The 24680-nt window shown below is 39.5% G+C and overlaps 1 protein-coding gene across 1 annotated transcript; it reads left to right on the top strand.

The window, feature by feature from the left end:
- The first annotated feature begins 2040 nt into the window (after positions 1-2040).
- On the top strand, positions 2041-23566 carry LOC128519638 (atlastin-2-like). Its single transcript, XM_053493435.1, is given in 12 exon segments — positions 2041-2097; positions 11432-11649; positions 13048-13182; positions 18024-18128; positions 18444-18494; positions 18622-18675; positions 18784-18876; positions 21239-21377; positions 21604-21731; positions 21815-21871; positions 21992-22063; positions 22482-23566. Coding segments are annotated over 11 exon segments (1476 nt in total). The 5' UTR covers positions 2041-2097; positions 11432-11508; the 3' UTR covers positions 22983-23566.
- Positions 23567-24680: the final 1114 nt, after the last annotated feature.

Raw genomic sequence — 24680 nt, 5'->3', positions numbered from 1 at the left:
AGATACAGGGAGCACCCTCTAACACAGGGAGACACAGGGAACACCCTCTAACACAGGGAGACACAGGGAACACCCTCTAACACAGGGAGACACAGGGAACACCCTCTAACAAATGGAGACACAGGGAACACCCTCTAACAAATGGAGACACAGGGAACACCCTCTAACACATGAAGATACAGGGAGCACCCTCTAACACAGGGGGGCACAGGGAACACCCTTTAACACAGGGGGGCACAGGGAACACCCTCTGACACAGGGAACACCCTTCAACACATGGAGACACAGGGAACACCCTCTAACACATGGAGATACAGGGAGCACCCTCTAACACAGGGAGACATAGGGAACACCCTCTAACACAGGGAGACACAGGGAACACAGGGGGACACAGGGAACACCCTCTAACACAGGGAGACACAGGGAACACCCTCTAACACATGGAGATACAGGGAGCACCCTCTAACACAGGGAGGCACAGGGAACACCCTCTAACACAGGGAGACACAGGGAACACCCTCTAACACAGGGAGACACAGGAAACACCGTCTAACACGGGGGACACAGGGAACACCCTCTAACACAGGGAACACCCTCTAACACATGGAGATACAGGGAGCACCCTCTAACACAGGGAGACACAGGGAACACCCTCTAACACATGGAGATACAGGGAGCACCCTCTAACACAGGGAGGCACAGGGAACACCCTCTAACACAGGGAGACACAGGGAACACCCTCTAACACAGGGAAACACAGGAAACACTGTCTAACACGGGAGACACAGGGAAAACCCTCTAACACAGGGAACACCCTCTAACACATGGAGATACAGGGAGCACCCTCTAACACAGGGAGACACAGGGAACACCCTCTAACACATGGAGATACAGGGAGCACCCTCTAACACAGGGAGGCACAGGGAACACCCTCTAACACAGGGAGACACAGGGAACACCCTCTAACACAGGGAGATACAGGGAACACCGTCTAACACGGGGGACACAGGAAACACCCTCTAACACAGGGAACACCCTCTAACACATGGAGATACAGGGAGCACCCTCTAACACAGGAGGGCACAGGGAACACCCTCTAACACATGATCATATGAGACAAACTGGTTTTAAAGTTTCCTCAGGAAGAATAAACATATAGTGGTCTGTCTATTAATCTTTGAAGGTTCAGTTTTCATAGCCTACTTTCTTTTTCTTGGAGTATGCCATGCTGCACACTCTCTTTTGGTATTTTGGTATATACTGTACTGTAGCTGTTGTTTCTGTGGCAGTTACTTAGGAGATCAGGTCGCCAGCTTGACGCCCGATTGTCATTTACACACTACAGGCAAATTTTTGGGAGCGTCATTTAATCTGCACGTCTTTGGACTGTGGGAGGAAATAGGAGTACCCGGAGGAAACCCACCAAGCACAGGGAGAACATGCAAACTCCATGCACAGACCCAAGGCGAGAATTGAACGCCACCATTAAAGTATTTTAATCATAGTAAGAAATAACATATTTAGTTACTTATGCAATATGGCTAATATGAATTTTGCCTTTCAAGCACACACAGCAGGAATAACTGTGTAAGTAAATATAATCACTGTGTTGTCCAAATTAAGACTATAATACAATAATGTGATAAAATTTAAAACAATGGGAAAACTCTGGAACCAGGACCAAGGCAGTGTCTATTGTCACTTGCTATGGAAACGGATTATTCCATTGTGAAATAGCATACAGAGAATAACCTGTCACAGTAACATTGAAAAGCACAGAAATTATATTAAATAATCCGCTTTGGCCGTAACAATGTATATAATAGCGGAAACTGTATTATATGTCATTATTTAAAAGAATATTGCTAGGGTAAATCGGTTGTCATGGTTACTGACAATTAACAGACCCTATTTAAAGCTGTACGTTGGAACGGCGAGCACGTGTCCCCGAGCTCGAGCCGTACACTCTGCTATAAAAGGGAGGAGTCGGAGTTACTGACAGCAGATGTGTTCGGTTATTTTGAATTGGATGGTCAAAGATGGCGGAGGCGGAGACCAGGCTGAAGCTTCAGAATCATTCGGGTATAAAACATAAAGGTAACTTATTTATTTATATATGTATGTATTTTTAAAGCTGAAATAACAGCGCTGAAGTCTTGTAAGTGAATTTTAAGTGAGTTTTTAAGACAAAATATGTTTCTAATTTCTCTTTTGTGATTGACTCTCCCATTTCAGGTAGTGTATTTGGCTGACGACGAAAGTTTTCTTACTAAATTTCTCTTGTCTTCCTAAGATTTTCTTTCGGCTTTTTTTGGGTCTTAATATGCTCAAACCCATGGAATCTGCTGCTATTAGGATGCCTGAGGCCATGTCCACACGTAGCCGGGTATTTTTTTTTTTTAAACGGAGATTATTTTTTTCTCTCTGCGGTTTTCGCCTTTCGTCCTTTGGTTTTGAAAACGGAGTTTTTTTGGAAAACTCCATCCAAAGTGAAGATTGCCTTAAACTTGTGCTAAAAAGTGATTTAATAACTTTTATTGACATCAGGTTGTACAGCAGGGCCGTGCAGAGACGATTAAAGGGGCGGGTGTTCAAAGTTAAAAAAGATGGAACAGGCTGCATCATACTGTATGACTGTTATCAGGTGGGGACAATGCAAAGCAAATGTAGCTTATGTTTTACCTGATGGCGTACAATGTTGCTGTTGAGGGATTATTGCTGCTCCTGTTGCTGATCGTGCTGGAGGGCAGGGCTGTGTTGTTCTGAGACTGTAGACATTAAAAAGTGCATAGGTACCTGATTAAAGTGCTTTGAGATAAAAATAAAATGTAAAAAGATTGGTGACAATGCTTGGAACCATAAGGCAACAGATAAAAAAAAAACTGGGAAATAAACAATAATCTACACTTAACAACTTATGCACCTAGTCCATGATAAAGTAATGATAGAAAATGTTATAGAATCAAAACATTGCAACTGTTTTTTATTATTTTTATCCTTGAATACCTCTACAATGCAACAACTGGTACATGTTACCTGTGCTCTTTGTAATCCAGCTGGTGAGGGATCCACTGCCTTTAGCAGCCTCACACAGCTCCTTTTGTAGCGGTTTCTTCCTCCTCTCCTTACGAGGCGTGCCTGGAATATTTATTAGCAATAATTTTTTAAAATCTATACATATAAAACACACAAACAGCTTTGTCCCAAAGCAGCTTTACACAATCAAAAGAATTATTTAAGTTTGTATGGAATGTGAATGTGTATGAATCAAAAATGGTCAGATAGTCCCTGGTGAGCAAGCCGAGGGCGACAGTGGCAAGGAAAAACTCCCTGAGATGGTAGTAGGAAGAAACCTTGAGAGGAACCAGACTCAACAGGGAACCCATCCTCATCTGGGTGAAACAGAGAGCAGGAATTGATCTGCATTCATACTGTGTGTTAGTTGGCAGGCAGTTCAGCATAACAGTTGATGTTAATATGGAGTCCAGTTAGTTATTAAAAACTCAGGTAGACTTGTATGAACTATCGAACTGTCAAGTCCTCGGAGAAACAGCTGCCAACACCAGTCGAGGCCAGAACCGTCTTCTAGGTAGCGAGAACCATCCCCAGACACGAGACGCATCCCAAAGAGACACACGGGGCATCCATGCGACGAGATCTCCAACCAGAAGCGGGGCACCAGGATGGGTCAGACAGGTCCGGAGGGCAGAGGGAGTCTGGATCACTGGCAGCTCAGGAACGACATGTGTAGCTCAAGAGAGAGAGGGGGAGAGAGCAGAAGAGGAGAAATAACAGTTGGGTATGGTCACAGTCACATAATGTGAATGTATATTTCCTGTAGAGTGCAAGCAGAGACTCCGGCAGGACTAAATATAACAGCATGACTAAAAGGGAGAGCCAGAAGGAAACACAGACATGAGGGCTCCCTGAGATGAAAGCAACCAATCACCTCACCGTCAACAAACCTGAGTGATCAATGAGAGTGGGGAAGACAGCATCTAAACATACCAGTTCACCATAATACTCTACGTCCATGAGTCCCCCAGATCTGCTCCTTTACCTAAGGCAAATCTATTTATAAAAATGCTTGATTAAATAAATAGGTTTTTAGCCTGGACTTAACCACTGAGACTGTGTCTGAGTACCGAACACTATTTGAAAGACTATTCCATAATTTTGGGACTTTGTAAGAAAAAGCTCTGCCCCCAGCTGTAGTTTTCATAATACGCGGTACTGACAAGCAGCCGGCATCCTTTGATCGAAGTAGGCGTGGCGGATCGTATGACACTAGCAGTTCACTCAGATACTGCAGCGCGAGACCATTTAATGCTTTATATGTCAAAAGTAGTATTTTAAAATCAATGCGAAATTTCACAGGGAGCCAATGAAGTGAAGATAAGACAGGTGTGATGTGCTCGTATCTTCTGGTTCTAGTAAGGACTCTCGCTGCTGCATTCTGGACTAGCTGAAGCTTGTTTATGCACCTAGTTGAACAACCAGACAGTAAGGCATTACAATAGTCCAACCTAGAGGTGATAAAAGCATGAACTAGTTTTTCTGCATTGTTTAGCGACAATATATTTCTTATCTTGGCAATATTTCTGAGGTGAAAGAATGCGATCCTGGTAATATTATCTACATGAGCTTCAAATGAAAGGCTGGAATCTATAATCACACCGAGGTCTTTTACTGTTGCACTTGATGGAACAGAAAGGCCATTTAAAGTTAGAGTGATCTAGAATCTTACTTCTAGCTGTATGCGGTCCTATGACTATAACTTCTGTCTTATCTGGATTAAGTAGAAGGAAGTTAATTAGCATCCAATTTCTTATGTCCTGCACACATTGCTCAACTTTATTAAGCTGGTTTATCTCATCAGGTTTTGCTGAGATGTATAACTGTGTGTTGTCAGCATAACAGTGAAAACTAATACAATGCTTACGGATTATGTTGCCCAGAGGAAGCATGTAAAGGGAAAAAAGTAGTGGGCCTAAAACTGAACCCTGTGAAACACCAAACTCCACTAGAGAACTTGCAGAATAATCACCATTTAAGTCTACATACTGATACTGATCGGTCAAATAGGATCCAGGAGAGGGCTGTACCCTCAATTCCTACTACATTTTTTAATCTGTGAAGAAGAATACTATGATCAATAGTGTCAAAAGCTGCACTGAGGTCGAGTAGTACAAGCATGGTACACAACCTTGGTCAGAGGCCCATAGGAGGTCATTTACTACTTTAACGAGCGCTGTCTCTGTGCTATGATGAGGCCTAAATCCTGACTGATACAGTTCATGTAAGCTATTTCTATGTAGATATGAGCATAGCTGCTCCGCTACTATCTTTTCCAGAATCTTAGAGATAAAGGGGAGGTTTGATATTGGCCTGTAATTGGACAGCTGACAGGGGTCAAGGTCAGGTTTCTTAATAATCGGTTTAATAACTGCTAATTTAAAAGATTTTGGAACATACCCAATGCTGAGTGAAGAATTAATTATTTTCAACAGGAGTTCTGTTATTGCTGGTACTATCTGTTTAAGAAAATGTCGGTATAGGGTCTAATATACAGGTTGATGAATTTGCAGAAGAGAAATTAGTTCATTCTCTTCAAGGGAAGTAAAGTATTCTAGCTTCTGATCTGACATGGCTAGTTTAACATCTGCATAAATTACATTATTTGGTTTCAAAGCCTCAATTTTATGCCTAATATTTACAATTTTATTATTAAAAAAGTTCATGAAATCCTCACTATTACACAATGTTGTTGTGGAGATTTCTGCGGTGGTCTTATTTCTGGTTAATTTGGCTACGGTATTAAATAAAAATCTACGATTATTTTTATTTTCTATAAGAGTGGAGAGATACGTTGATCTAGCTACACTAAGAGCTTTTTTTATAGTTCAGGATGCTCTCCTTCCATGCTATTTGAAATACTAACAATTTGGTTTGACGCCATTTACGTTCTAATTTCCGAGCTGTCTGTTTTAAAGAGCGTGTATGATCGTTATACCAGGGAGCGAGTTTCTTATCTTTAATAATTTTTCTTTTAACTGGAGCTACATTATCTAAGGTGTAACGAAATGTCGACTCTATATATTCAGTCGCCTGATCGAGTTCTGTGGGGTCAGACGGTGATCTAATCAAAGTTGGTAGTTCTGGGAGATTACTCATAAAACTCTGTGTGGTAGTTGATTGAATGTACGTTTAAGACGGTAGCGCAGTGCTGTGCGTATGTTATTACTATGACGCACTTGAATTGAGACAAGATGATGATCTGATATAACCTCAGACAATGGAGTTGTAAATAAATTTCCTATACTTAATCCGAAGAATATTATTAAATGTAATGTGTGACCTGCTTTATGAGTGGGTCCTACTACACACTGATTTACTCCTACTGAGTCCAGTATGGACATAAATGCTTTACGCACAGGGTCTTCAGGATTTTCAAAATGAATATTAAAATTTCCAGCAATTAACGCCTTGTCTACAGAAACGACTAGGTTTGAGAGGAGATCTGCAAATTCATTAAGAAATTCAGAATACGGCCCTGGAGGTCTGTAAATGACAATTAGTGGAATCGACTGAGCTGACTTAATATTTGTAGCTACACTTATGTTACTATAAAGAACTTCAAATGAGTTAAATTTGTGTTCGTGTTTTTGTATAATGGTCAAATTATAATTGTGAATAACTGCGACGCCTCCTCCTCTACCAGTTAGCCGAGGCTGGTGTATGTAGCTGTATCCATGAGGACTAGTTTCATTTAGGGCTACATACTCGTCTTGTTTAATTCAGGTTTCTGTTAAACAGAGTATATCAAACTTCTGGTCTGTGATAGTTTCGTTAACAATAGCTGCTTTAGATGCGAGAGATCTAATATTTAACAGTCCTAGCTTCAGATCAGAGGTGCCGGCTACGCATTCAGTATGATCTGAGTTTGTGGTGTCTATGTTAATTAAATTACTAAAACAGACTTTCTTAGTCTTTCTAAATTTTTGTTTAGCTCGGGGAACAGACACAGTCTCAATATAGTGAACCCTGAGTGACGACTCTATGCAGCTAGCAGACGGTTGGTTTAGCCTGTCTGTCTGCTTCCTGGCCTGGGCTCTGGATTGTCACCGATTAACTAGGCCTCTTCTGAGACTATGAGCTATACTAGAGATACAAGAAATACAAGAAATAAGTGCAGCACCTTCCCGAGTGGGATGGACACCGTACCGCCCTAACAAGCCCACGTTGTTTTCGGAGCATCACCTGGACATCCAGCGGTTCAGCAACCATAACCTGCTGTAAGTTGTCACCACGTCTCATTGGGATGGGACCAGAGCATATTACTTCATCAGACATCGCCTTCGCTAATTTAACCACCTCTATAAAGTTATTCTTGCTAACCTCTGACTGACGATCTAACTATCTTAGAGAACCTGTGCTGTCCTAGAGCCCTAAGATTACCTGCTATGTCCGGTGCTCTGGCTCCCGGGATACACCAAACCACTGCCGCTGGCGCCCCTTAAAGGTCTAGCTAATTTCACGTGTCTTATTATAGAATCTCCTATAACCAAAGCTCTTTCAGGTTTCTCAGCGGGTGCATCACTGAGGAGAGCAAACCTGTTGGACACGTGAAGTGCTCCGGTGGGCTAGCGTTAGCTTTGGCTGAACGAGTATGCCGCCGAGTCGTCACCCACTCGCCCCGCTGTGAGGGCTCTAATGCCGGAGTCGGGGGCTGGTTATCTCCGGCTGTGGCACCCAGACTGTCCGCTACGGGAATGACGCTGCTCTCACACTGTCTAACCCTCTCTAAAGTCTGGATGCGCTCCTCTAATGCTAATATCTTCCCGTCAGAGTGCTCACTAACACACACCTATCACAAGTAAAATTACCACTAATGACGGAGGAAGAATGTCTAAACATCCTGCACTCTACACACTGAACGAGCTGAATATTAGACATGATATCGAACCTGAGTCGGAGTTTAGTTGTTTTGAGCTGAATTCTGTTTGTTGTTCTAATTTGAAATATAATCTTAATATCATCTGTTAATATATTTTCTTTAAAAACAGTTTTTTTTAATATCATAAATATAATCCATAATTATGTGGATATCCATATTAGATCATTTTTAGTGAAATAAAAGCCCTCCAGAAAAGAAGGGAAAAGTCCTGTAACTTACTTTAAAACAAAACATGTTCCCTAAAACGGTGGACAGAGCTACAGACCCCCTTGTAACACCCTTACCCAGTTAGCTAGCAGTTAATGACCACCACTACATGTGCAGTTCATAAAAGGACAGGTAATGTTTGTCGCGCTGTTGCACAAACAGCATGCTCATTTATTCAAATTCATTTGTTGTTATAGACTATAGTGTGCGCTGTACACCCTTTTTACTGTTTTGTTTCAGTCTGCACCTTCCATTTAATTTGCCTGCTTCTGCTCCAGCTCCGCACCACCCAGCCTGCAGAAAATGCGCATGCACTTTGTGAGTTCATACCCGGCTCGTAACGAGCGCGCTCTGCCCTCAAGGGCGAGCATTGGTTAATGGAAGTCATGTGACTGATGCAAGCCAGATCCTTTTATTTAGCAAAATTGAGATTAATAGTTACATTTTATTGTTGAGGGGCAAAGACAGGGTTCCATACGCACATACACATAAAAAAAGGAGAGAGCATCTGCCTGTTCCATACACGTACACAACACAAATCTTAACATGCACGCACACACTCGCATCTCTCACTCACACGTGTGCACACAAAGTTGACATGGTAAATATTTAGGGCCCAAGCTTACACAATACGACGTATTAGGGCTGATGTCAAGTGTGCAAGTTGTACGGTGCACCCGGGCAGTGATGGCTTTTTGTAGGTCTTAACACACTCAAAGGACAAAAGGGTTGTGTGGGCCCTCACAAGAGATTTTACTGCATAGCTCATACACACTTGCACGTATGCACACGAAACTCGAAATTTTATTATAAAGAGAATTTGATAGGTGTAAGTGAGCACAGGTCTTGTTCAGGTCATGTTTATACACCGCTCTTACCTACTCATGCTGTCTCTAATGAAACCTGGTTAAAGCTTAAACTCGTGACTTTTTATTTGGTGAGAATAAATTTTACAATTTTGAGCTGATGGTGGTTTTTGTAGATTATACAATGCTCTCATATGGTTATTGTTGTGGTGACTTAAGGTAACATTATCGTCTGGATGCCTTTATTTTTATTTATTTTTTTTGTATAATTTGGATATTATAACTTTGGATTGTTAGGGATGTGGAAAGAAAGGAGATGCAGAACATTAAATAGGAAAACGCACCACAGACGCACACAGTCTAAATGGATTTGTTTGAAGTAGATTTTTAGCTTGGGTTTTTTTTTTTTTTTTTTTTTTACATTATTTTTTATATAGATACTGATTGGTCAGAGTGTGATTAGTTTTCTCTGACAGCAGCTCAGAGTAGTTCCACCTGGAATCCTTATCCATATTTATTTATTCATGCCCTCATTCTATTGAAGGCACTTTGAATTCCCTTACAGGGATTTGTGTTGGTGCTTTTAAAATTAAATTGTCATCGCCGGTAGATGGATTGGTCTCGCTCCATTGCCACTTGGTGACGATTAATAGGTCAAGACGTGGGCATTTTATCCATCTGTATTTCTAATTCGTGCCCGGCGTTCCTGGGATAGACATCTAATTGAGCCTGACCAGGATGAGGCAGTAACGGATGAATTGAAAAAGAAAACCTGAATACAGGATGAACTCATTTATATAATTTATTGGTTTAGAGGGGCATTGTTGACTCAGTGGTAGGTTTCTCGCCTGGCAATCGATAGGTTCAGTTTCCATCCAAACCCCAGCCAGGTGGTTGCAGTGCCGGTCAAAAGGCCAGATAAAATGGGAGGGTTGCGTCAGGAAAAGCATCCGGCATAAAACTGGATTGGGTGAGGATCGTATGTTCCGCTGTGGCGACCCCTAGACAGGAGCAGCCGAAAGATAAACAGCATAATTTATTGGTTTAAAATTGTACTAAGTGAAGTGTAATTTATTTAGGCTTTTTAAGTGCAATAGAGTTGTGCGAGTTGAACGATTGTTATGCAGTGTTGATTTAAATAAAATTTCACGTCTTGGGTCGAATTTAATCGGAACCACTCACTTTGGAAAAAAAAAATTATTTAAGTAAATTTAGATGTTAAATGGTCTAAAATTGATCATTTAAATTCTTTAAAATAAAACTTCCCAAATTTTTTTTAAGCTTTTTTAGAAAATGGAAACAGCTTGCAACTTCCACAAATATGGTTAGTGCAATACCACCCACCTGCTGTACCGGACTGTGAAGCGGAAACGTTGACGGAAAGAAAGCTAATTGCTTTGAATGTGAAACCACAACCAACAAATGTTACACAGCATTTAAGAGTATACTTTATTTCTTTATTTTTAGGAGTTTTAATAAATCTAATTCAGTAAGCGGTATAGCCACTTGAATTGAATCAAACTTTTAAAGTAAGATGTTAAATCAGTAAACTATTGAATTTACTTGAATAAAATTGGTGTCCAAAATTGGATGAGACATTTAACTGGCTGCAGTAGTTATTTAAATGTCCATTTTCAATATTTTTCTGCTAGGGTTCCCACTTTGGTTTCCTTTTTCTTTCTAATGACTTCAGTTCAGTGGTGTAGGGGATGTGAACCAACTCCATTTTAAAGGGCCTTTTTTGCAATTTCACTGTTAAACTTTGCAACTAATGTTTACATGCTTGGGATCGCTACACACACTTCTATAATAACCTCGGGGAGTGTTTGGATTGAGGATTACCAGGTACTTTTCTTCCAGAGAGAGAATTTTTCTAGATAATCATGTTCTCAGTTAAATGCAAACACATTTCTGAGAGGGTACTCGCATTTTCCTCCGGGTACTCCGGTTTCCTCCCACAGACCAAAGACATGCAGATTAGGCTAATTGGCGTTCCCAAATTGCCCATAGTGTGCGTGAATAAGTGCCTTGTGATGGATTGGCACTATGTCCAGGTTGTACCCCACCTCCTGGGATAGGTTCCAGGTCCCCCGCTACCCTGAGTACAGGATAAAGCGGTATAGACGATGAGCGAGTGTATGATGCACGTCAGGGATCTTCATCTCCAGTCTTTGGAGGGCCAATATCCAACAGTTTGGTAATTGCCTGTAGTTGAAGATCCCTGATGTAGACCTTGTTTAAGGCTGTGGCTTGTAGCTGAACTTTTGTCTGCATGGTAGCTTCTACTGTTTCTCTAGCTGTCATATCTCCTATGCACCGGCATGTTCACACACGTTTCTCTAAACGAACATGGGATTTTTGGGGGGGGTGGAATCCATGCTCTGCCGTATATGAAATGCATCCCCCACCACCACTTTGTAATAAGTTTTTACTTATTTGGCTGTTTTGTTATGGTGAGTAGGTGTGGGTTTGGAGGAAGAGGAGGTGGCCGGGCCTGTTCAGATTGTGGTGGCAGATGAAGATAAGAACCATTTTTTTATGGACGAGCAGGCATTGGAGCGCATCCTGCTGCAGGAGCACATCCGTGATCTCAACGTGGTGGTGGTGTCGGTCGCCGGTGCATTCCGCATGGGCAAGTCCTTCCTGCTGGATTTTATGCTCCGATACATGTACCATCAGGTGAGTGAAGGTGCAGATGCTTTGACAAGAGTTCATTACTCAAGATAGTGGCTTATAGGCTAGATCAAGGGTTTTTCCCACCCTGTCTATCTTCAAACAAAGCCCAAGAATAAATATAAATGTTGAGATTTGGGGAAGGTAAGTTGAACCAAAACGTGGTCCAGTCCCTCCTTCCCAATAGCTCAGTATTACTTGCCTAAGCAGTCTGACTTGATTTTGTTTTTGCCAAAATTCCTCTTTCAGATTCAGGACTAGGTGGCGATATTGCTATAAATTTGGCACGCACTCTAACAAAACTTGTATGAAAGCATTCAGCTGGGTATCCTGGGCTCATTGGAACACGCTCAACCTCGACACAATACATTTTGGTACCCATGCTGAACTACTTCTAGACTTCTAGCTTGCTCGTGTGTGTACTTTTTGTAATTTATATTTTAAAATTAGATGCGGCATATTGAGGAGATCTTAAAAAAAAAAAAAGTCTACCATGCTGATCAAAAATAAATAATCCATTAAAAAATGGCCCTAAAATTACTGTGAAAAAAAAAAAATCACTCTGTAGACTATTAAGGGGTTTCTAGATTCCCACATACAACTCATTCAGCAATAAAATTCTGCCAATTTTGCATGCACTTCGACAAACCTAATCAGTGGAGAGCTGGGTCTCCTGCTGTGTTTAAACTTTAGATTAAGGTCAAACCATTTTGGAACAGTGTGCTTGGGACAGTTTTACAAACTTTGTTTCGTTTTTTTTTTTTTTTTTGCACTCGGGTTGCGTTCTCAGCATGCGAGTTCGACCATTAGCCACGGGTGTTAAGATAATCTGGCCAAAAAACCCACACGCACACATTTAAATGGCCAGATTTTAAAATCCACCACAATGTTCATCATGCAGAATCCTTCTGTCCATTAAACGCATTTTATTTGACTAACTATTTTAATCCTATAAGGAACTTGTTTTATTCTATTGACACTTAATGTTTTTAAACAACAAAATCCAAATGTAGTTTTAAAGTTCATAGAAAAATAAATTATAAACATCTTATCTAGTTTTAATATTGAATAACAAAAATGACTCTCGCCATGAATATAGCCATAGAAGTTGGCATGGCGTTAAAAAAAGAGAAAGAATGGCCAGATTTCAGGGACCCTATGCCCTACAGAAGCTTTTTTCACTCTTTGGCCTGGGAAAACTGATGCATCCACTTTACAATTTCTGCATGAGTCTTACATCCACTTTACATGATGCATGAGTTTTCCCAGGCCAGATGGTGAAAAAAGCTTATTTGCAGCCCACCTTTTCCTTCCTTATTATCATTATTATTATTTCCGTCAGCTACTGCATCGTTGCCGTCAGTTACTGCATCGTTGCTATAATTGCTGGTCATGCTGTTGCAGAAATCAACCACATGGCTTGGAGGAGATGATGAACCACTGACGGGCTTCACCTGGCGAGGGGGCTGTGAGAGAGAGACCACAGGAATCGTGGCCTGGAGTGAAGTGTTTGTAGTTGAGAAACCAGATGGGACCAAGGTAGCACTTGACACACAACCCTGTTCATTCTTAAAACATTGATGGACTGGAATGACCTCTGTATTCATTAAGCCTCTTAAAATACAAACCTGTGATCGAGTTTGCAAACAAACTAGGCACATGAATGGATAGTTCCCAACCCCCGTCCTGAAAATGTTTTAAAATTTCAGAAGCTTTTCTTCCATTGTTTGCCTTAACAGCAGTGTTGGGTGTAACGTGTTACAAGGTAACGTTGGAGTACTTGGATTACTTCTTTTGATGTAATGAGTAATCTAATGCGTTAGATTCGAAAAACACTATTAAAAATACCAAGGTTAGTAATAATTTTGAGCACAACTGTATGAGTGTATTATGGCTCACGTGTAGCTCTTGCTTCAGGTGTTCACTGCTAGAACAAAAAAAAAAACAGATTTAATTAAATTTTATCTGTATAGCGCTTTTAACAATTGTCATTGTCGCAAAGCAGCTTTACACAATCAAAAGAATTTAAGTTTGTATGAAATGAGAGTGTGTATGAATCAGAATGGTCAGATAGTCTCTGATGAGCAAGCCGAGGGAGTCAAAGACAAGGAAAAACTCCGAGATGGCAGTAGGAAGAAACCTTGAGAGGAAACAGATTCAACAGGGAGCCCATCCTCATTTGGGTGAAACAGAGCAGGAATTGATCTGCAGTCATACTATGTGTTAGTTGTCAGGCAGTTCAGCTATAAAAGTTGAAGTTAATTGATGTTAAATTAGTAAATGACCTCCTATTGGCCTCTGATCAAGGTTAACCTTATTAACAAGTACTGTCTCTGCACTGTGATGAGGCCTAAATCCTGACTGATACAGTTCATGTAAGCTATTTTTATGTACAGTGGTTACTCACGCGGAATGTCTATGACTGCCACACACTCTGTCGCGGCAAATGCGACAGAAAAAAATAAATCAGTCGCAATTCAAAGTAATTTGTGAAATGACCGCCAGGTGGCGCAAAGGGACATTTTGTAAACGGCTGCAATTAATTTTGTTTAGACAGACTCTATGTTTCTATCTGTCTATTGTTATTGTTATTATTAAAGAAAACAGCACAAACAGCTCAAGGGCTTGTAAATTTTTTTTATTTTAAACGGTAAAAATTTCAATTTTGGAATCCACAGACGCTTAGTGGTCTGAGCACAACGTAATAATCTTTGTATGATAAAATGACTCGTGGCATGAATCTACACGAAGGGCTTCAGTTTTAAATAATCATTCAATAACATGATAATAATCAAAAGTAAAATAATAGTTCTTTTTGCTGTTTATGTCCACCATTTAATAATTATTTAATTATTTCTTTTATTATTATAATTATTTCTTTCCCAGAAATACAGGTCCTTCTCAAAAAATTAGCATATTGTGATAAAGTTCATTATTTTCTGTAATGTACTGATAAACATTAGACTTTCATATATTTTAGATTCATTACACACAACTGAAGTAGTTCAAGCCTTTTATTGTTTTAATATTAATGATTTTGGCATACAGCTCATGAAAACTCAACAGCAAGGAAACTGACTGGCCATTTTAATAATTCATTGATAAGTTGATGTCTTTTCGTTTCGGCTGTGAGTGGATGCGCTGTAGTAATCCACGTTTCATACGAATTACATAAGCTGATTTTTTTTCCATTAGTTTATATAAAAGCAGACATTTTGCTTTCTGGAAGTATATATTTTTCTTGTCTGTGAGGCGAGTATACACTGAGTTTCGGTTTATTTTCTGACGCGCTGAAGTTCACCGAAGCCGATACAGAATAGCGCTGTATCTCTGTTTGCTTTCATTATTTTACAACATCATAACGTTTTGTCGTCATTGTGCGTGCACTTAAATAAAAGTAAAGTCTTATAAAGGCTATGTAGCTTATATAGGTTTATTATATAGTTTTTGCCCATTAATCTGACAACACCTGTGACTCACCCACATTTTCTGATACACACAGCCAGAGTTTTTTGGCTACGCGAGTGTTACACATGATAAAATATAAAGTCTCACTGTGTTAACATTTACTTTGCTTAAATTCGATGGAACTAAGAAACCCCTATATTTAAGTTCTAAATTTGTACTGTAATTTTAGTACTGTGATGATAAATTCGTTTAATGTTTCACTTGTATTTTATAAGGTTTTTGCTGGCGGTGATACAGCGCAACGGGGGTGCTGGGATGTGAAAATGTAATTTGTTAAAATGTTTTTATTATTTATTAATGAACATTATGATGATCATAATAGCCTACTGCATTTAATTCTTATAATAACGCAAAACACATCGACATCTGCTGACGCAGTAGCACGGCCTGACAATGTTTTAATTTTTTATGGTAATTTATTTTCGTTTATTTCAGTTAATAAATCTACTACAAATTTAAAGAACACAAAATATAAGATGACGAAAAACATACTACATGCGTAGCTTTTCTAATTACACATGATAAAATCTAAAGGCTCACTGTGTTAACGTTACTTTGCTTAAATTCGATCCTAATAAGGTTTAATTTAATTTAAATTCTACATTTGTACTGTACTTTTAATACTGTGATTGTGAATTCGTTTAACTACAACGTTTCACTTGATTTTATCCGCTACTATGTGCAGCTCTAAAGGAGCGCGTCTAATTAATCCTTGAGATAATGAACTGATGCCCGAGGCGTCAGTCTATAGTTATATAGCGCCACTCAGCGGTAGAAGCCAGCAAACGCACAAACCCAAATGTCGCCACCGTGAGGCGTGGCGGTAAAACCAGAATACCCCATGAGTAACATCTGTAAATATGAGCATAGCTGCTCCGCTACTATCTTTTCCAGAATCTTCGAGATAAAGGGGATGTTTGATATTGGCCTGTAATTGGACAGCTGACAGGGGTCGAGGTCAGGTTTCTTAATAATCGGTTTAATAACTGCTAATTTAAAAGATTTTGGAACATACCCAATGCTGAGTGAGGAATTAATTATTCTCAACAGGGGTTCTGTTATTGCTGGTACTATCTGTTTAAGAAAATGTGCCGGTATAGGATCTAATATACAGGTTGATGAATTTGCAGAAAAGAAATTAGTTCATTCTCTTTAAGGGGAGTAAAGTATTCTAGGTTCTGATCTGACATGGCTAGTTTAACATCTGCATAAATTACATTCTTTGGTTTCAAAGCCTTAATTTTATGCCTAATATTTACAATTTTGTTATTAAAAAAGTTCATGAAATCCTCACTATTACACGATGTTGTGGAGATTTCTGCGGTGGTCTTATTTCTGGTTAATTTGGGTATGGTATTAAATAAAAATTTAGGATTCTTTTTATTTTCTATAAGAGTGGAGAGATACGTTGATCTAGCTACACTAAGAGCTTTTCTATAGTTCAGGATGCTCTCCTTCCATGCTATTTGAAATACTAACAATTTAGTTTGACGCCATTTACAGTACGTTCAAATTTCCGAGCTGTCTGGTTTAAAGTGTGCGTGATCGTTATACCAGAAGCGAGTTCCTTATTTCAAATTTTTGTTTTTTTTTAACTGGAGCTACATGGGTATAACGGAACGGCGACTCTAAGTATTAAGTTGCCTGATCGAGTTCTGTGGGGTCAAACGGTGATCCAAAGTTGTGATGTTTAATACGGTAGCGCGGTGCTGTGCGTACATTATCACTATGATGCACTTTAATTGAGACAAAATAGTGATCTGAGAACTTCAGACAGTGGAATTGTGAATAAGTTTCTTATACTTAAGCCGAAGAATATTATTAAATCTAAAGTGTGACCTGCTTTATGAGGAAGCCCACATTATTTATGTCGCCACGTCTCATTGGGATGGGACCAGAGCATATTACTTCATTGGACATCGCCTTCGCTAATTTAACCACCTCTATAAAGTTATTCTTGCTAACCTCTGACTGACGAAGTAATATCATTAGCTCCAGCATGTACGCCTATCTTAGACAACCTGTGCTGTCCTAGAGCCCTAAGATTACCTGCCATGTCCGGTGCTCTGGCTCCCGGGATACACCAAACCACTGCCGCTGGCGCCCCTAAAGGTCTAGCTAATTTCACGTGCCTCAGTATAGAGTCTCCTATAACCAGAACTCTTTCAGGTTTCTCAGCAGGTGCATCACTGAGGAGAGCAAACCGGTTGGACACATGAAGCGCAGAGGAGGTGTGCTTCGGTGGGCTAGCCTTAGCTTTGGCTGAATGAGTATGCTGCAGAGTCGTCACCCACTCGCCCCGCTGTGAGGGCAGATTTAGCAGACTCCTCCACGAGTAATCTGTACAATTCGTTAATTTGGTGTAGAAGATACACCAAGTATGACCTTAATTCCCCTGAGCTCCTTTAGGGATGAACTGAAACACCAACTAGATCCCTGATCTTCACTCAGTATAAGTGTCTATTGCTGCTGCTGTGAGTGGTGTAAGTGCATGTTTATGTAGACATGATCTAATTCCAGAATATTTTGCAGTTCAGTTAGCTAGTGCTTTTTTATAATAAGTAAAACAGTTCTGTTTGGATTTCAACCTAAGACAACTCTGGGCTTGGCCATTTTAGTGCTTTCTCAGCTCACAGCACACATGACTTAACTTGCAAACTGATTAACAGCCTTTTCTTTTTTGAAGTGGGTAGAGCAGGAGAAAATGTGCAGGGCAGTGGTACTACTGCAAGAAGTTTGAGAACCACTATATTAAAGTGTGCATGTGTTGAGAGAGAGAAAATGAAAGGTTTTCTAATTTTTATTAACTTCTGACATTTGATAAGATGCTTATTTTCAGGATTGGACTGATGTCTTGGCATACTCGAGCCTCTTCCATGTCTATTCCCTTATGGCCATGTATGTCTCTGCAGGTGGCTGTGCTTCTCATAGACACACAGGGAGCCATCGATAGCCAGTCCACCATTAAAGACTGTGCCGCCCTCTCCGCCCTCAGTACCATGACCAGCTCTGTTCAGGTTTACTTTATCTGCTTTTAAGACAGAATGTCTTATCCTAGTCTAGACTGTAGTATGCCCTTTCCACTGAAGTAAATTTTTTTAAAAAGTTTGCGTAACCTGCCCTTTTTAAAAGGAGAAACTTTTTGTTTAATATCCAAATGTAAACCTATTTTATTTTTATTTTCCATTAATGACATGGCACTTGCATTTAAAATCAACCAGGCATCTTTTGTGTTAATTTTAAGTTTCTTAACTTGTAATACACTGTTAATAATTTTGTTGGAAAACAATACAGTTGACCAGATTCTTCATGTTTAATTGTTCCATTTATAGATTTATAATTTATCTAAGAATTTGCAAGAGGATGATCTTCAACATTTACAGGTAAGTCTTGCTTTCATTTTTTCAAATGATTTTACCAGCATAAAGGAGGCTGGAGGAATGTTTATGCTTTGATATTAGTGATGAGATACAGGAGTATATTGATCCATCACTGTTTTCCCTATTGTAGCTTTTTACAGAATATGGACGACTTGCTATGAAGATGTACCAAAAACCATTTCAGGTATGTAGTACTGTAAAGTCTACCTAGAACCTATTAATACTTTTCTCTATTTTTATATTAAGCTTTTTTTTTTTTTTTTTTAACATTAACGTTTTTTTTCATATCTAGTCATTAATGTTTCTTATAAGAGACTGGAGTTACCCGTATGAACATGCATATGGCCTGGAAGGAGGCAAAACATTTTTAGAGAAAAGGCTGCAAGTAAGTGGATCATCTGTACTCTGTTTTTTATTAAACATTAAATAGCATGTTTGTAATTTTAGAAGTGTGAGCTTTGGAGATGAAGAAATCTTTACTGAAGTACCTGTACGGACATGTTATTCCACAAGTTCTGACGCGTATCTTTCTTATTGAACTGGTTTACTCACGTCTCGGAAGTCCATAAGTTCTTTGTCTCTTGTTTTATTTTTGACATCAAAGTTCAACAGTTCTCATGGTTTCTTGCATAAATCCACTGTGGTTACAACAACCTATTTGCTGTATATTTTAGTTTGCAGTCTTAAATTACGGTTACAACAACTTATTTGCTGTATCTTTTAGTTTAAGGCATTACGGTCAAAAGCTTGTGTTCTCCACACTTTTGCATCTTAACAACTACCGTGAGTGATAGACATGCAACCAAACAACTACAGTGGTGTGAAAAACTATTTGCCCCCTTCCTGATTTCTTATTCTTTTGCATGTTTGTCACACAAAATGTTTCTGCTCATCAAAAACCATTAACTATTAGTCAAAGATAACACAAGTAAACACAAAATGCAGTTTTTAAATGTAGATTTATGTTATTAAGGGAGAAAAAAACTCCAAATCTACATGGCCCTGTGTGAAAAAGTGATTGCCCCCCTTGTTAAAAAATAACTTAACTGTGTTTTATCACACCTGAGTTCAATTTCTGTAGTCACCCCCAGGCCTGATTACTGCCACACCTGTTTCAATCAAGAAATCACTTAAATAGGAGCTACCTGACACAGAGAAGTAGACCAAAAGCACCTCAAAAGTTAGACATCATGCCAAAATCCAAAGAAATTCAGGAACAAATGAGAACAAAAGTAATTGAGATCTATCAGTCTGGTAAAGGTTATAAAGCCATTTCTAAAGCTTTGGGACTCCAGCAAACTACAGTGAGAGCCATTATCCACAAATGGCAAAAACTTGGAACAGTGGTGAACCTTCCCAGGAGTGGCCGGCCGACCAAAATTACCCCAAGAGCGCAGAGACAACTCATCCGAGAGGCCACAAAAGACGCCAGGACAACATCTAAAGAACTGCAGGCCTCACTTGCCTCAATTAAGGTCAGTGTTCACGACTCCACCATAAGAAAGAGACTGGGCAAAAACGGCCTGCATGGCAGATTTCCAAGGCGCAAACCACTTTTAAGCAAAAACATTAAGGCTTGTGTCAATTTTGCTAAAAAACATCTCAGTGATTGCCAGGACTTTTGGGAAAATACCTTGTGGACTGACGAGACAAAAGTTGAACTTTTTGGAAGGTGCATGTCCTGTTACATCTGGCGTAAAATTAACACAGCATTTCAGAAAAAGAACATCATACCAACAGTAAAATATGGTGGTGGTAGTGTGATGGTCTGGGGTTGTTTTGCTGCTTCAGGACCTGGAAGGCTTGCTGTGATAGATGGAACCATGAATTCTACTGTCTACCAAAAAATCCTGAAGGAGAATGTCCGGCCATCTGTTCGTCAACTCAAGCTGAAGCGATCTTGGGTGCTGCAGCAGGACAATGACCCAAAACACACCAGCAAATCCACCTCTGAATGGCTGAAGAAAAACAAAATGAAGACTTTGGAGTGGCTTAGTCAAAGTCCTGACCTGAATCCTATTGAGATGTTGTGGCATGACCTTAAAAAGGCGGTTCATGCTAGAAAACCCTCAAATAAAGCTGAATTACAACAATTCTGCAGAGATGAGTGGGCCAAAAATTCCTCCAGAGCGCTGTAAAAGACTCGTTGCAAGTTATCGCAAACGCTTGATTGCAGTTATTGCTGCTAAGGGTGGCCCAACCAGTTATTAGGTTCAGGGGGCAATTACTTTTTCACACAGGGCCATGTAGGTTTGGATTTTATTACTCCCTTAATAGTAAAAACCATCATTTAAAAACTGCATTTTGTGTTTACTTGTGTTATCTTTGACTAATAGTTAAATGTGTTTGATGTTGAGAAACATTTTGTGTGACAAACATGCAAAAGAATAAGAAATCAGGAAGGGGGCAAATAGTTTTTCACACCACTGTATAGAGTGACGTCACAGATGGAATGACGTCACAGAACAACTTACGATTAACATACTAAGTGCCTAATTAATAACCTTAATGCTTAGTGCTTAACTAATGAAATAGAAATAAACACAACAAAATTATAAAAATGAAATATGGCTCTTACAGTACCCTTATGGAGCATGTTTACATTTCAGTCTTGAACAGGATGATTGGTTTGATATAAGCATTTCTTACACACTAATGCTAGTGATCAAATTTTTCCATCTACTGTGCATATTGGTGAATATGTATAATGGTCCTGAACTGGTCTATTATATCTGATGTGCTCTTAGGTGAAACCGAACCAACACGAGGATCTTCAGGATGTCCGGACTCACATCAACTCCTGTTTCTCCAACATCAGCTGCTTCCTGTTGCCTCACCCTGGGCTCAAGGTGGCCACAAACCCCCATTTTGACGGCAGGTTGAAAGGTAGGAGTCAGCTGCCCTCTAGAGACTGGATAGTAGTAGTGTTTAAAAAAGCTATTTTTTGTTTTTTATACAGTTTTATTCAGCTGTTGTATCTGTTTCTTGGCCTTTATTGCTTACTCTGCATTATTATTTGTGAAATGCATTTTTGGGATGGAATTAATTTTGGAAGAATGACATTTAAGTTTATAAATATTTGCCCTCCTTCTCCATCCTCCCACACATACAGACATTGATCCTGATTTTAAAAAGGAGTTGGTGAGTCTCATCCCACTGCTGTTGGCTCCAGAGAACTTGGTGGAGAAAGAAATCAGTGGTTCTAAAGTCACATGTAGAGAACTTGTACAGTATTTCAAAGTAAGAGCCCCTCCTCATTATGGACTTGATTTATATTGAATAAATCGGAGTTAGCTCTGTGTCACACCGCTGTTCTTTTACAGGCCTACATGAAAATATATCAGGGAGAAGAGCTGCCACATCCAAAGTTCATGTTGGAGGTAATTTTCATTACAGCACAGTGTGGACCAGCTGTCTGATCTGTAACTTAAATGGTTATAAATTATTAATTTTATTTTTATCAATAATTATCTTTTTATTTTTTTATTATTATTTTTAAGGCAACAGCTGAAGCTAACAACCTTGCCACAGTTGCAGTAGCAAAGGAGACTTACATCAAGAGCATGGAACAGGTAAATGAACTGCAAATTAATATTCAGAAATAAATGAATTTTATTGTCTAAAATAAAATTTTGCACTACAAAATACTGGGGGTATGAATTCTTTAAAATTACTAGGTTCCACCAGATGCAGTAGCATATATAGGGAGTTTATTTACTTTAAGTGGGACTGTGAAATTTACAATCTTTATTTTTTAATTTTTTTTCTTCCCCCCCTCATATGTATAAATTAATTGGTAAATGTGACACTTCTGCATTTACAGTCTGTTGGGAGTGGAGACATCGATTTTATTTGACTTCTTTTAGACACAACCTATTCTATTCTAGTGTATATTTGATGTACCTCATATAACATAGAACTGCACTGTGTGTTAATGTATTTCCTTTACATTTGCTCAGCTTGACAGTTTGTACCCTCTGTGTGCTGCAGGTATGTGGTGGAGACAAGCCCCACATTGCCCCAGCTGATTTGGAGTGCAGCCACGTTGAGCTGAAGCAGAGATCCATACAGCAGTTCTGCACCATTAAGAAGATGGGAGGCTCGGAGTTCTGTCAGCGCTACCAGGAGCAGCTGGAGGCCGAGCTGGACGAGGCTTACACCAGCTACGTCAAGTACAATAATGGAAAGAACATTTTCTATGCAGTGCGCACGCCAGCTACACTCTTTGTCCTCACGTTTACCATGTATGTGGTATTGTGTAAATGTGTGCGGTTTAAATAATGGTAAACTGTGTCAACGCTGTTTAACATGATTATGGGCGTGGCCCTTGTGTCTCTGGACACCTGGGCGCATGTCAAAGCGTCATCGACCAGGTGGCAGAAACTCTCTAGGAGCAGATGGGTTATTCTCAACCTGCCAATTCTCTCGGTTAATTTCCTTTGTGTGATCTGTTTTTCTTTCTCTTTTGGTTTTGAAACCAAATTCTTTTAATTCACATTAAAAGAAACAATATTCCACGGTATTCTACTTGTTGATTCGCCACAGTTGTACTTCTGATGTTCTCTTAGTGTGACAATTTTTAAATGTTTATTTTCTATTTATTTATTTTGTCAATTTGTGATGTTCATATCAAATATTCCAACTTAAACTGTACTGCCAAGCATAAAATCATCTTTACCATATGCTGTAAAGATATGTTCTCAACAACAAAAAAGGACAAACTGTTCTGGCCCTGTTAATTGTAGTTAAATTTGTTTTAGTTGACCCCTGCTGGTTATTTTTATAAGTGACATGTGACAGGAAAGTGTGTGTGTTTCAGGAAGTAATGTAGTAAAAGCAATGTGAAAAGCATGTTGTATGTGACTATCAGTCAGTGGCGATTTTTTTAAGACTGCAAGGGAAGCTCAGCTTCTCCTATAATGTCACAAAATTAATGGTCAAATTATGTACTATTGTATTAACATTTTATTGACTAAAAATGCGTTAAAAAATGTTCATCTCAAAGACGAGTTCGTTCAGAATCAGTTAGATATAGCAGGTCGGCTGACTTGATTTTCTTCTCATACATACCCGTAGCGTCACAGTGCATTTCCCCGTTGAAGCCCAGCGTCCACTGACTTCAATGCGGCTGCTTTGAAGGGTTTTTTTTTTCTTCAGTGCTGTGAAATTAGACGGTCATTGGATAAACGCTGCGATTATGTCCCGCCCACGGACGCTCAGCGTCTCTGGGGGTGAATGGAGCAGTGGGCCGGGACAGGACACTGGGATGCTGCATGATGATTGGAGGAGCTGTTAAAAGGGTGGAACCCCTTTTTTGATTGACAGCATGTCTTAAGTATACATCAGCGCTACAGAGATTCGAGTTCAGTCCCATGCGGATCTGCAAGTGAAGTGGTACGACGATGCTGCACTCTGTAATGTTTGCTGGTTATGTAAACCATTTTTGTTTGTACAAATCATTCTTTAAATAAAAAAAAAAAAAACATATTATAGCGTTCTTGACTTTGCTCCTTGTTTTAACATTGTAAAGTTAGTTCGTTCATATAATTAAAGTAGCTCGTGGAAGGGGAAACTAGCCAGCTAGGAAGCTGTGCATAATGGCAGATGCAGACGGTGCTATAACATAATGAATTTTATGATGAAGGCCTAATATGAGCTTCCCCTGTTTCAAAAGCTAGCAGCCGCCACTGCTATCAGTGTATGTATTTGTTTTTAGTTTCACACTGTACATACGATAAAAGCACTCTCAACATCATATCCTGTTTCCGAGAGTTATTGTATTGGATGTGTTTAGCTTGCTGGATAAGTGAATGGGAGATTCATTGTGGTCAGTTACATGAACCATTCTGGAGATTCAGGAATTTCTCAGCTTTTATTTTTTTTTTTAACATTTATATACAGTGGAACTTTGGATTACGAGCACAATTCATTCCGGAAGCGTGCTCGTATATATCAAAACGCTCATTAATCATGGCGAATCCCCCCCCCCCCCCCCCATAAGGAATAATAAACTAGATTGTTCATTTCACAACCCCAAAAAATAAATGTATAGAAATAATACAAAATTTAATTAAAAATAAGTAAAAAATAAAACAAATTAACTTGCACTTTTAGCCTGCAGTTTGTGAGTGTATGTGTCATTAGACACCGTGCCCCTCTCCTCCTCTCAACTTCACACTCATGCACGCA

This window comes from Clarias gariepinus, chromosome 3 (assembly GCF_024256425.1).
Source record: "Clarias gariepinus isolate MV-2021 ecotype Netherlands chromosome 3, CGAR_prim_01v2, whole genome shotgun sequence".
NCBI lineage: Eukaryota > Metazoa > Chordata > Actinopteri > Siluriformes > Clariidae > Clarias > Clarias gariepinus.
This window is presented reverse-complemented; position numbering and strand designations above follow the sequence as displayed.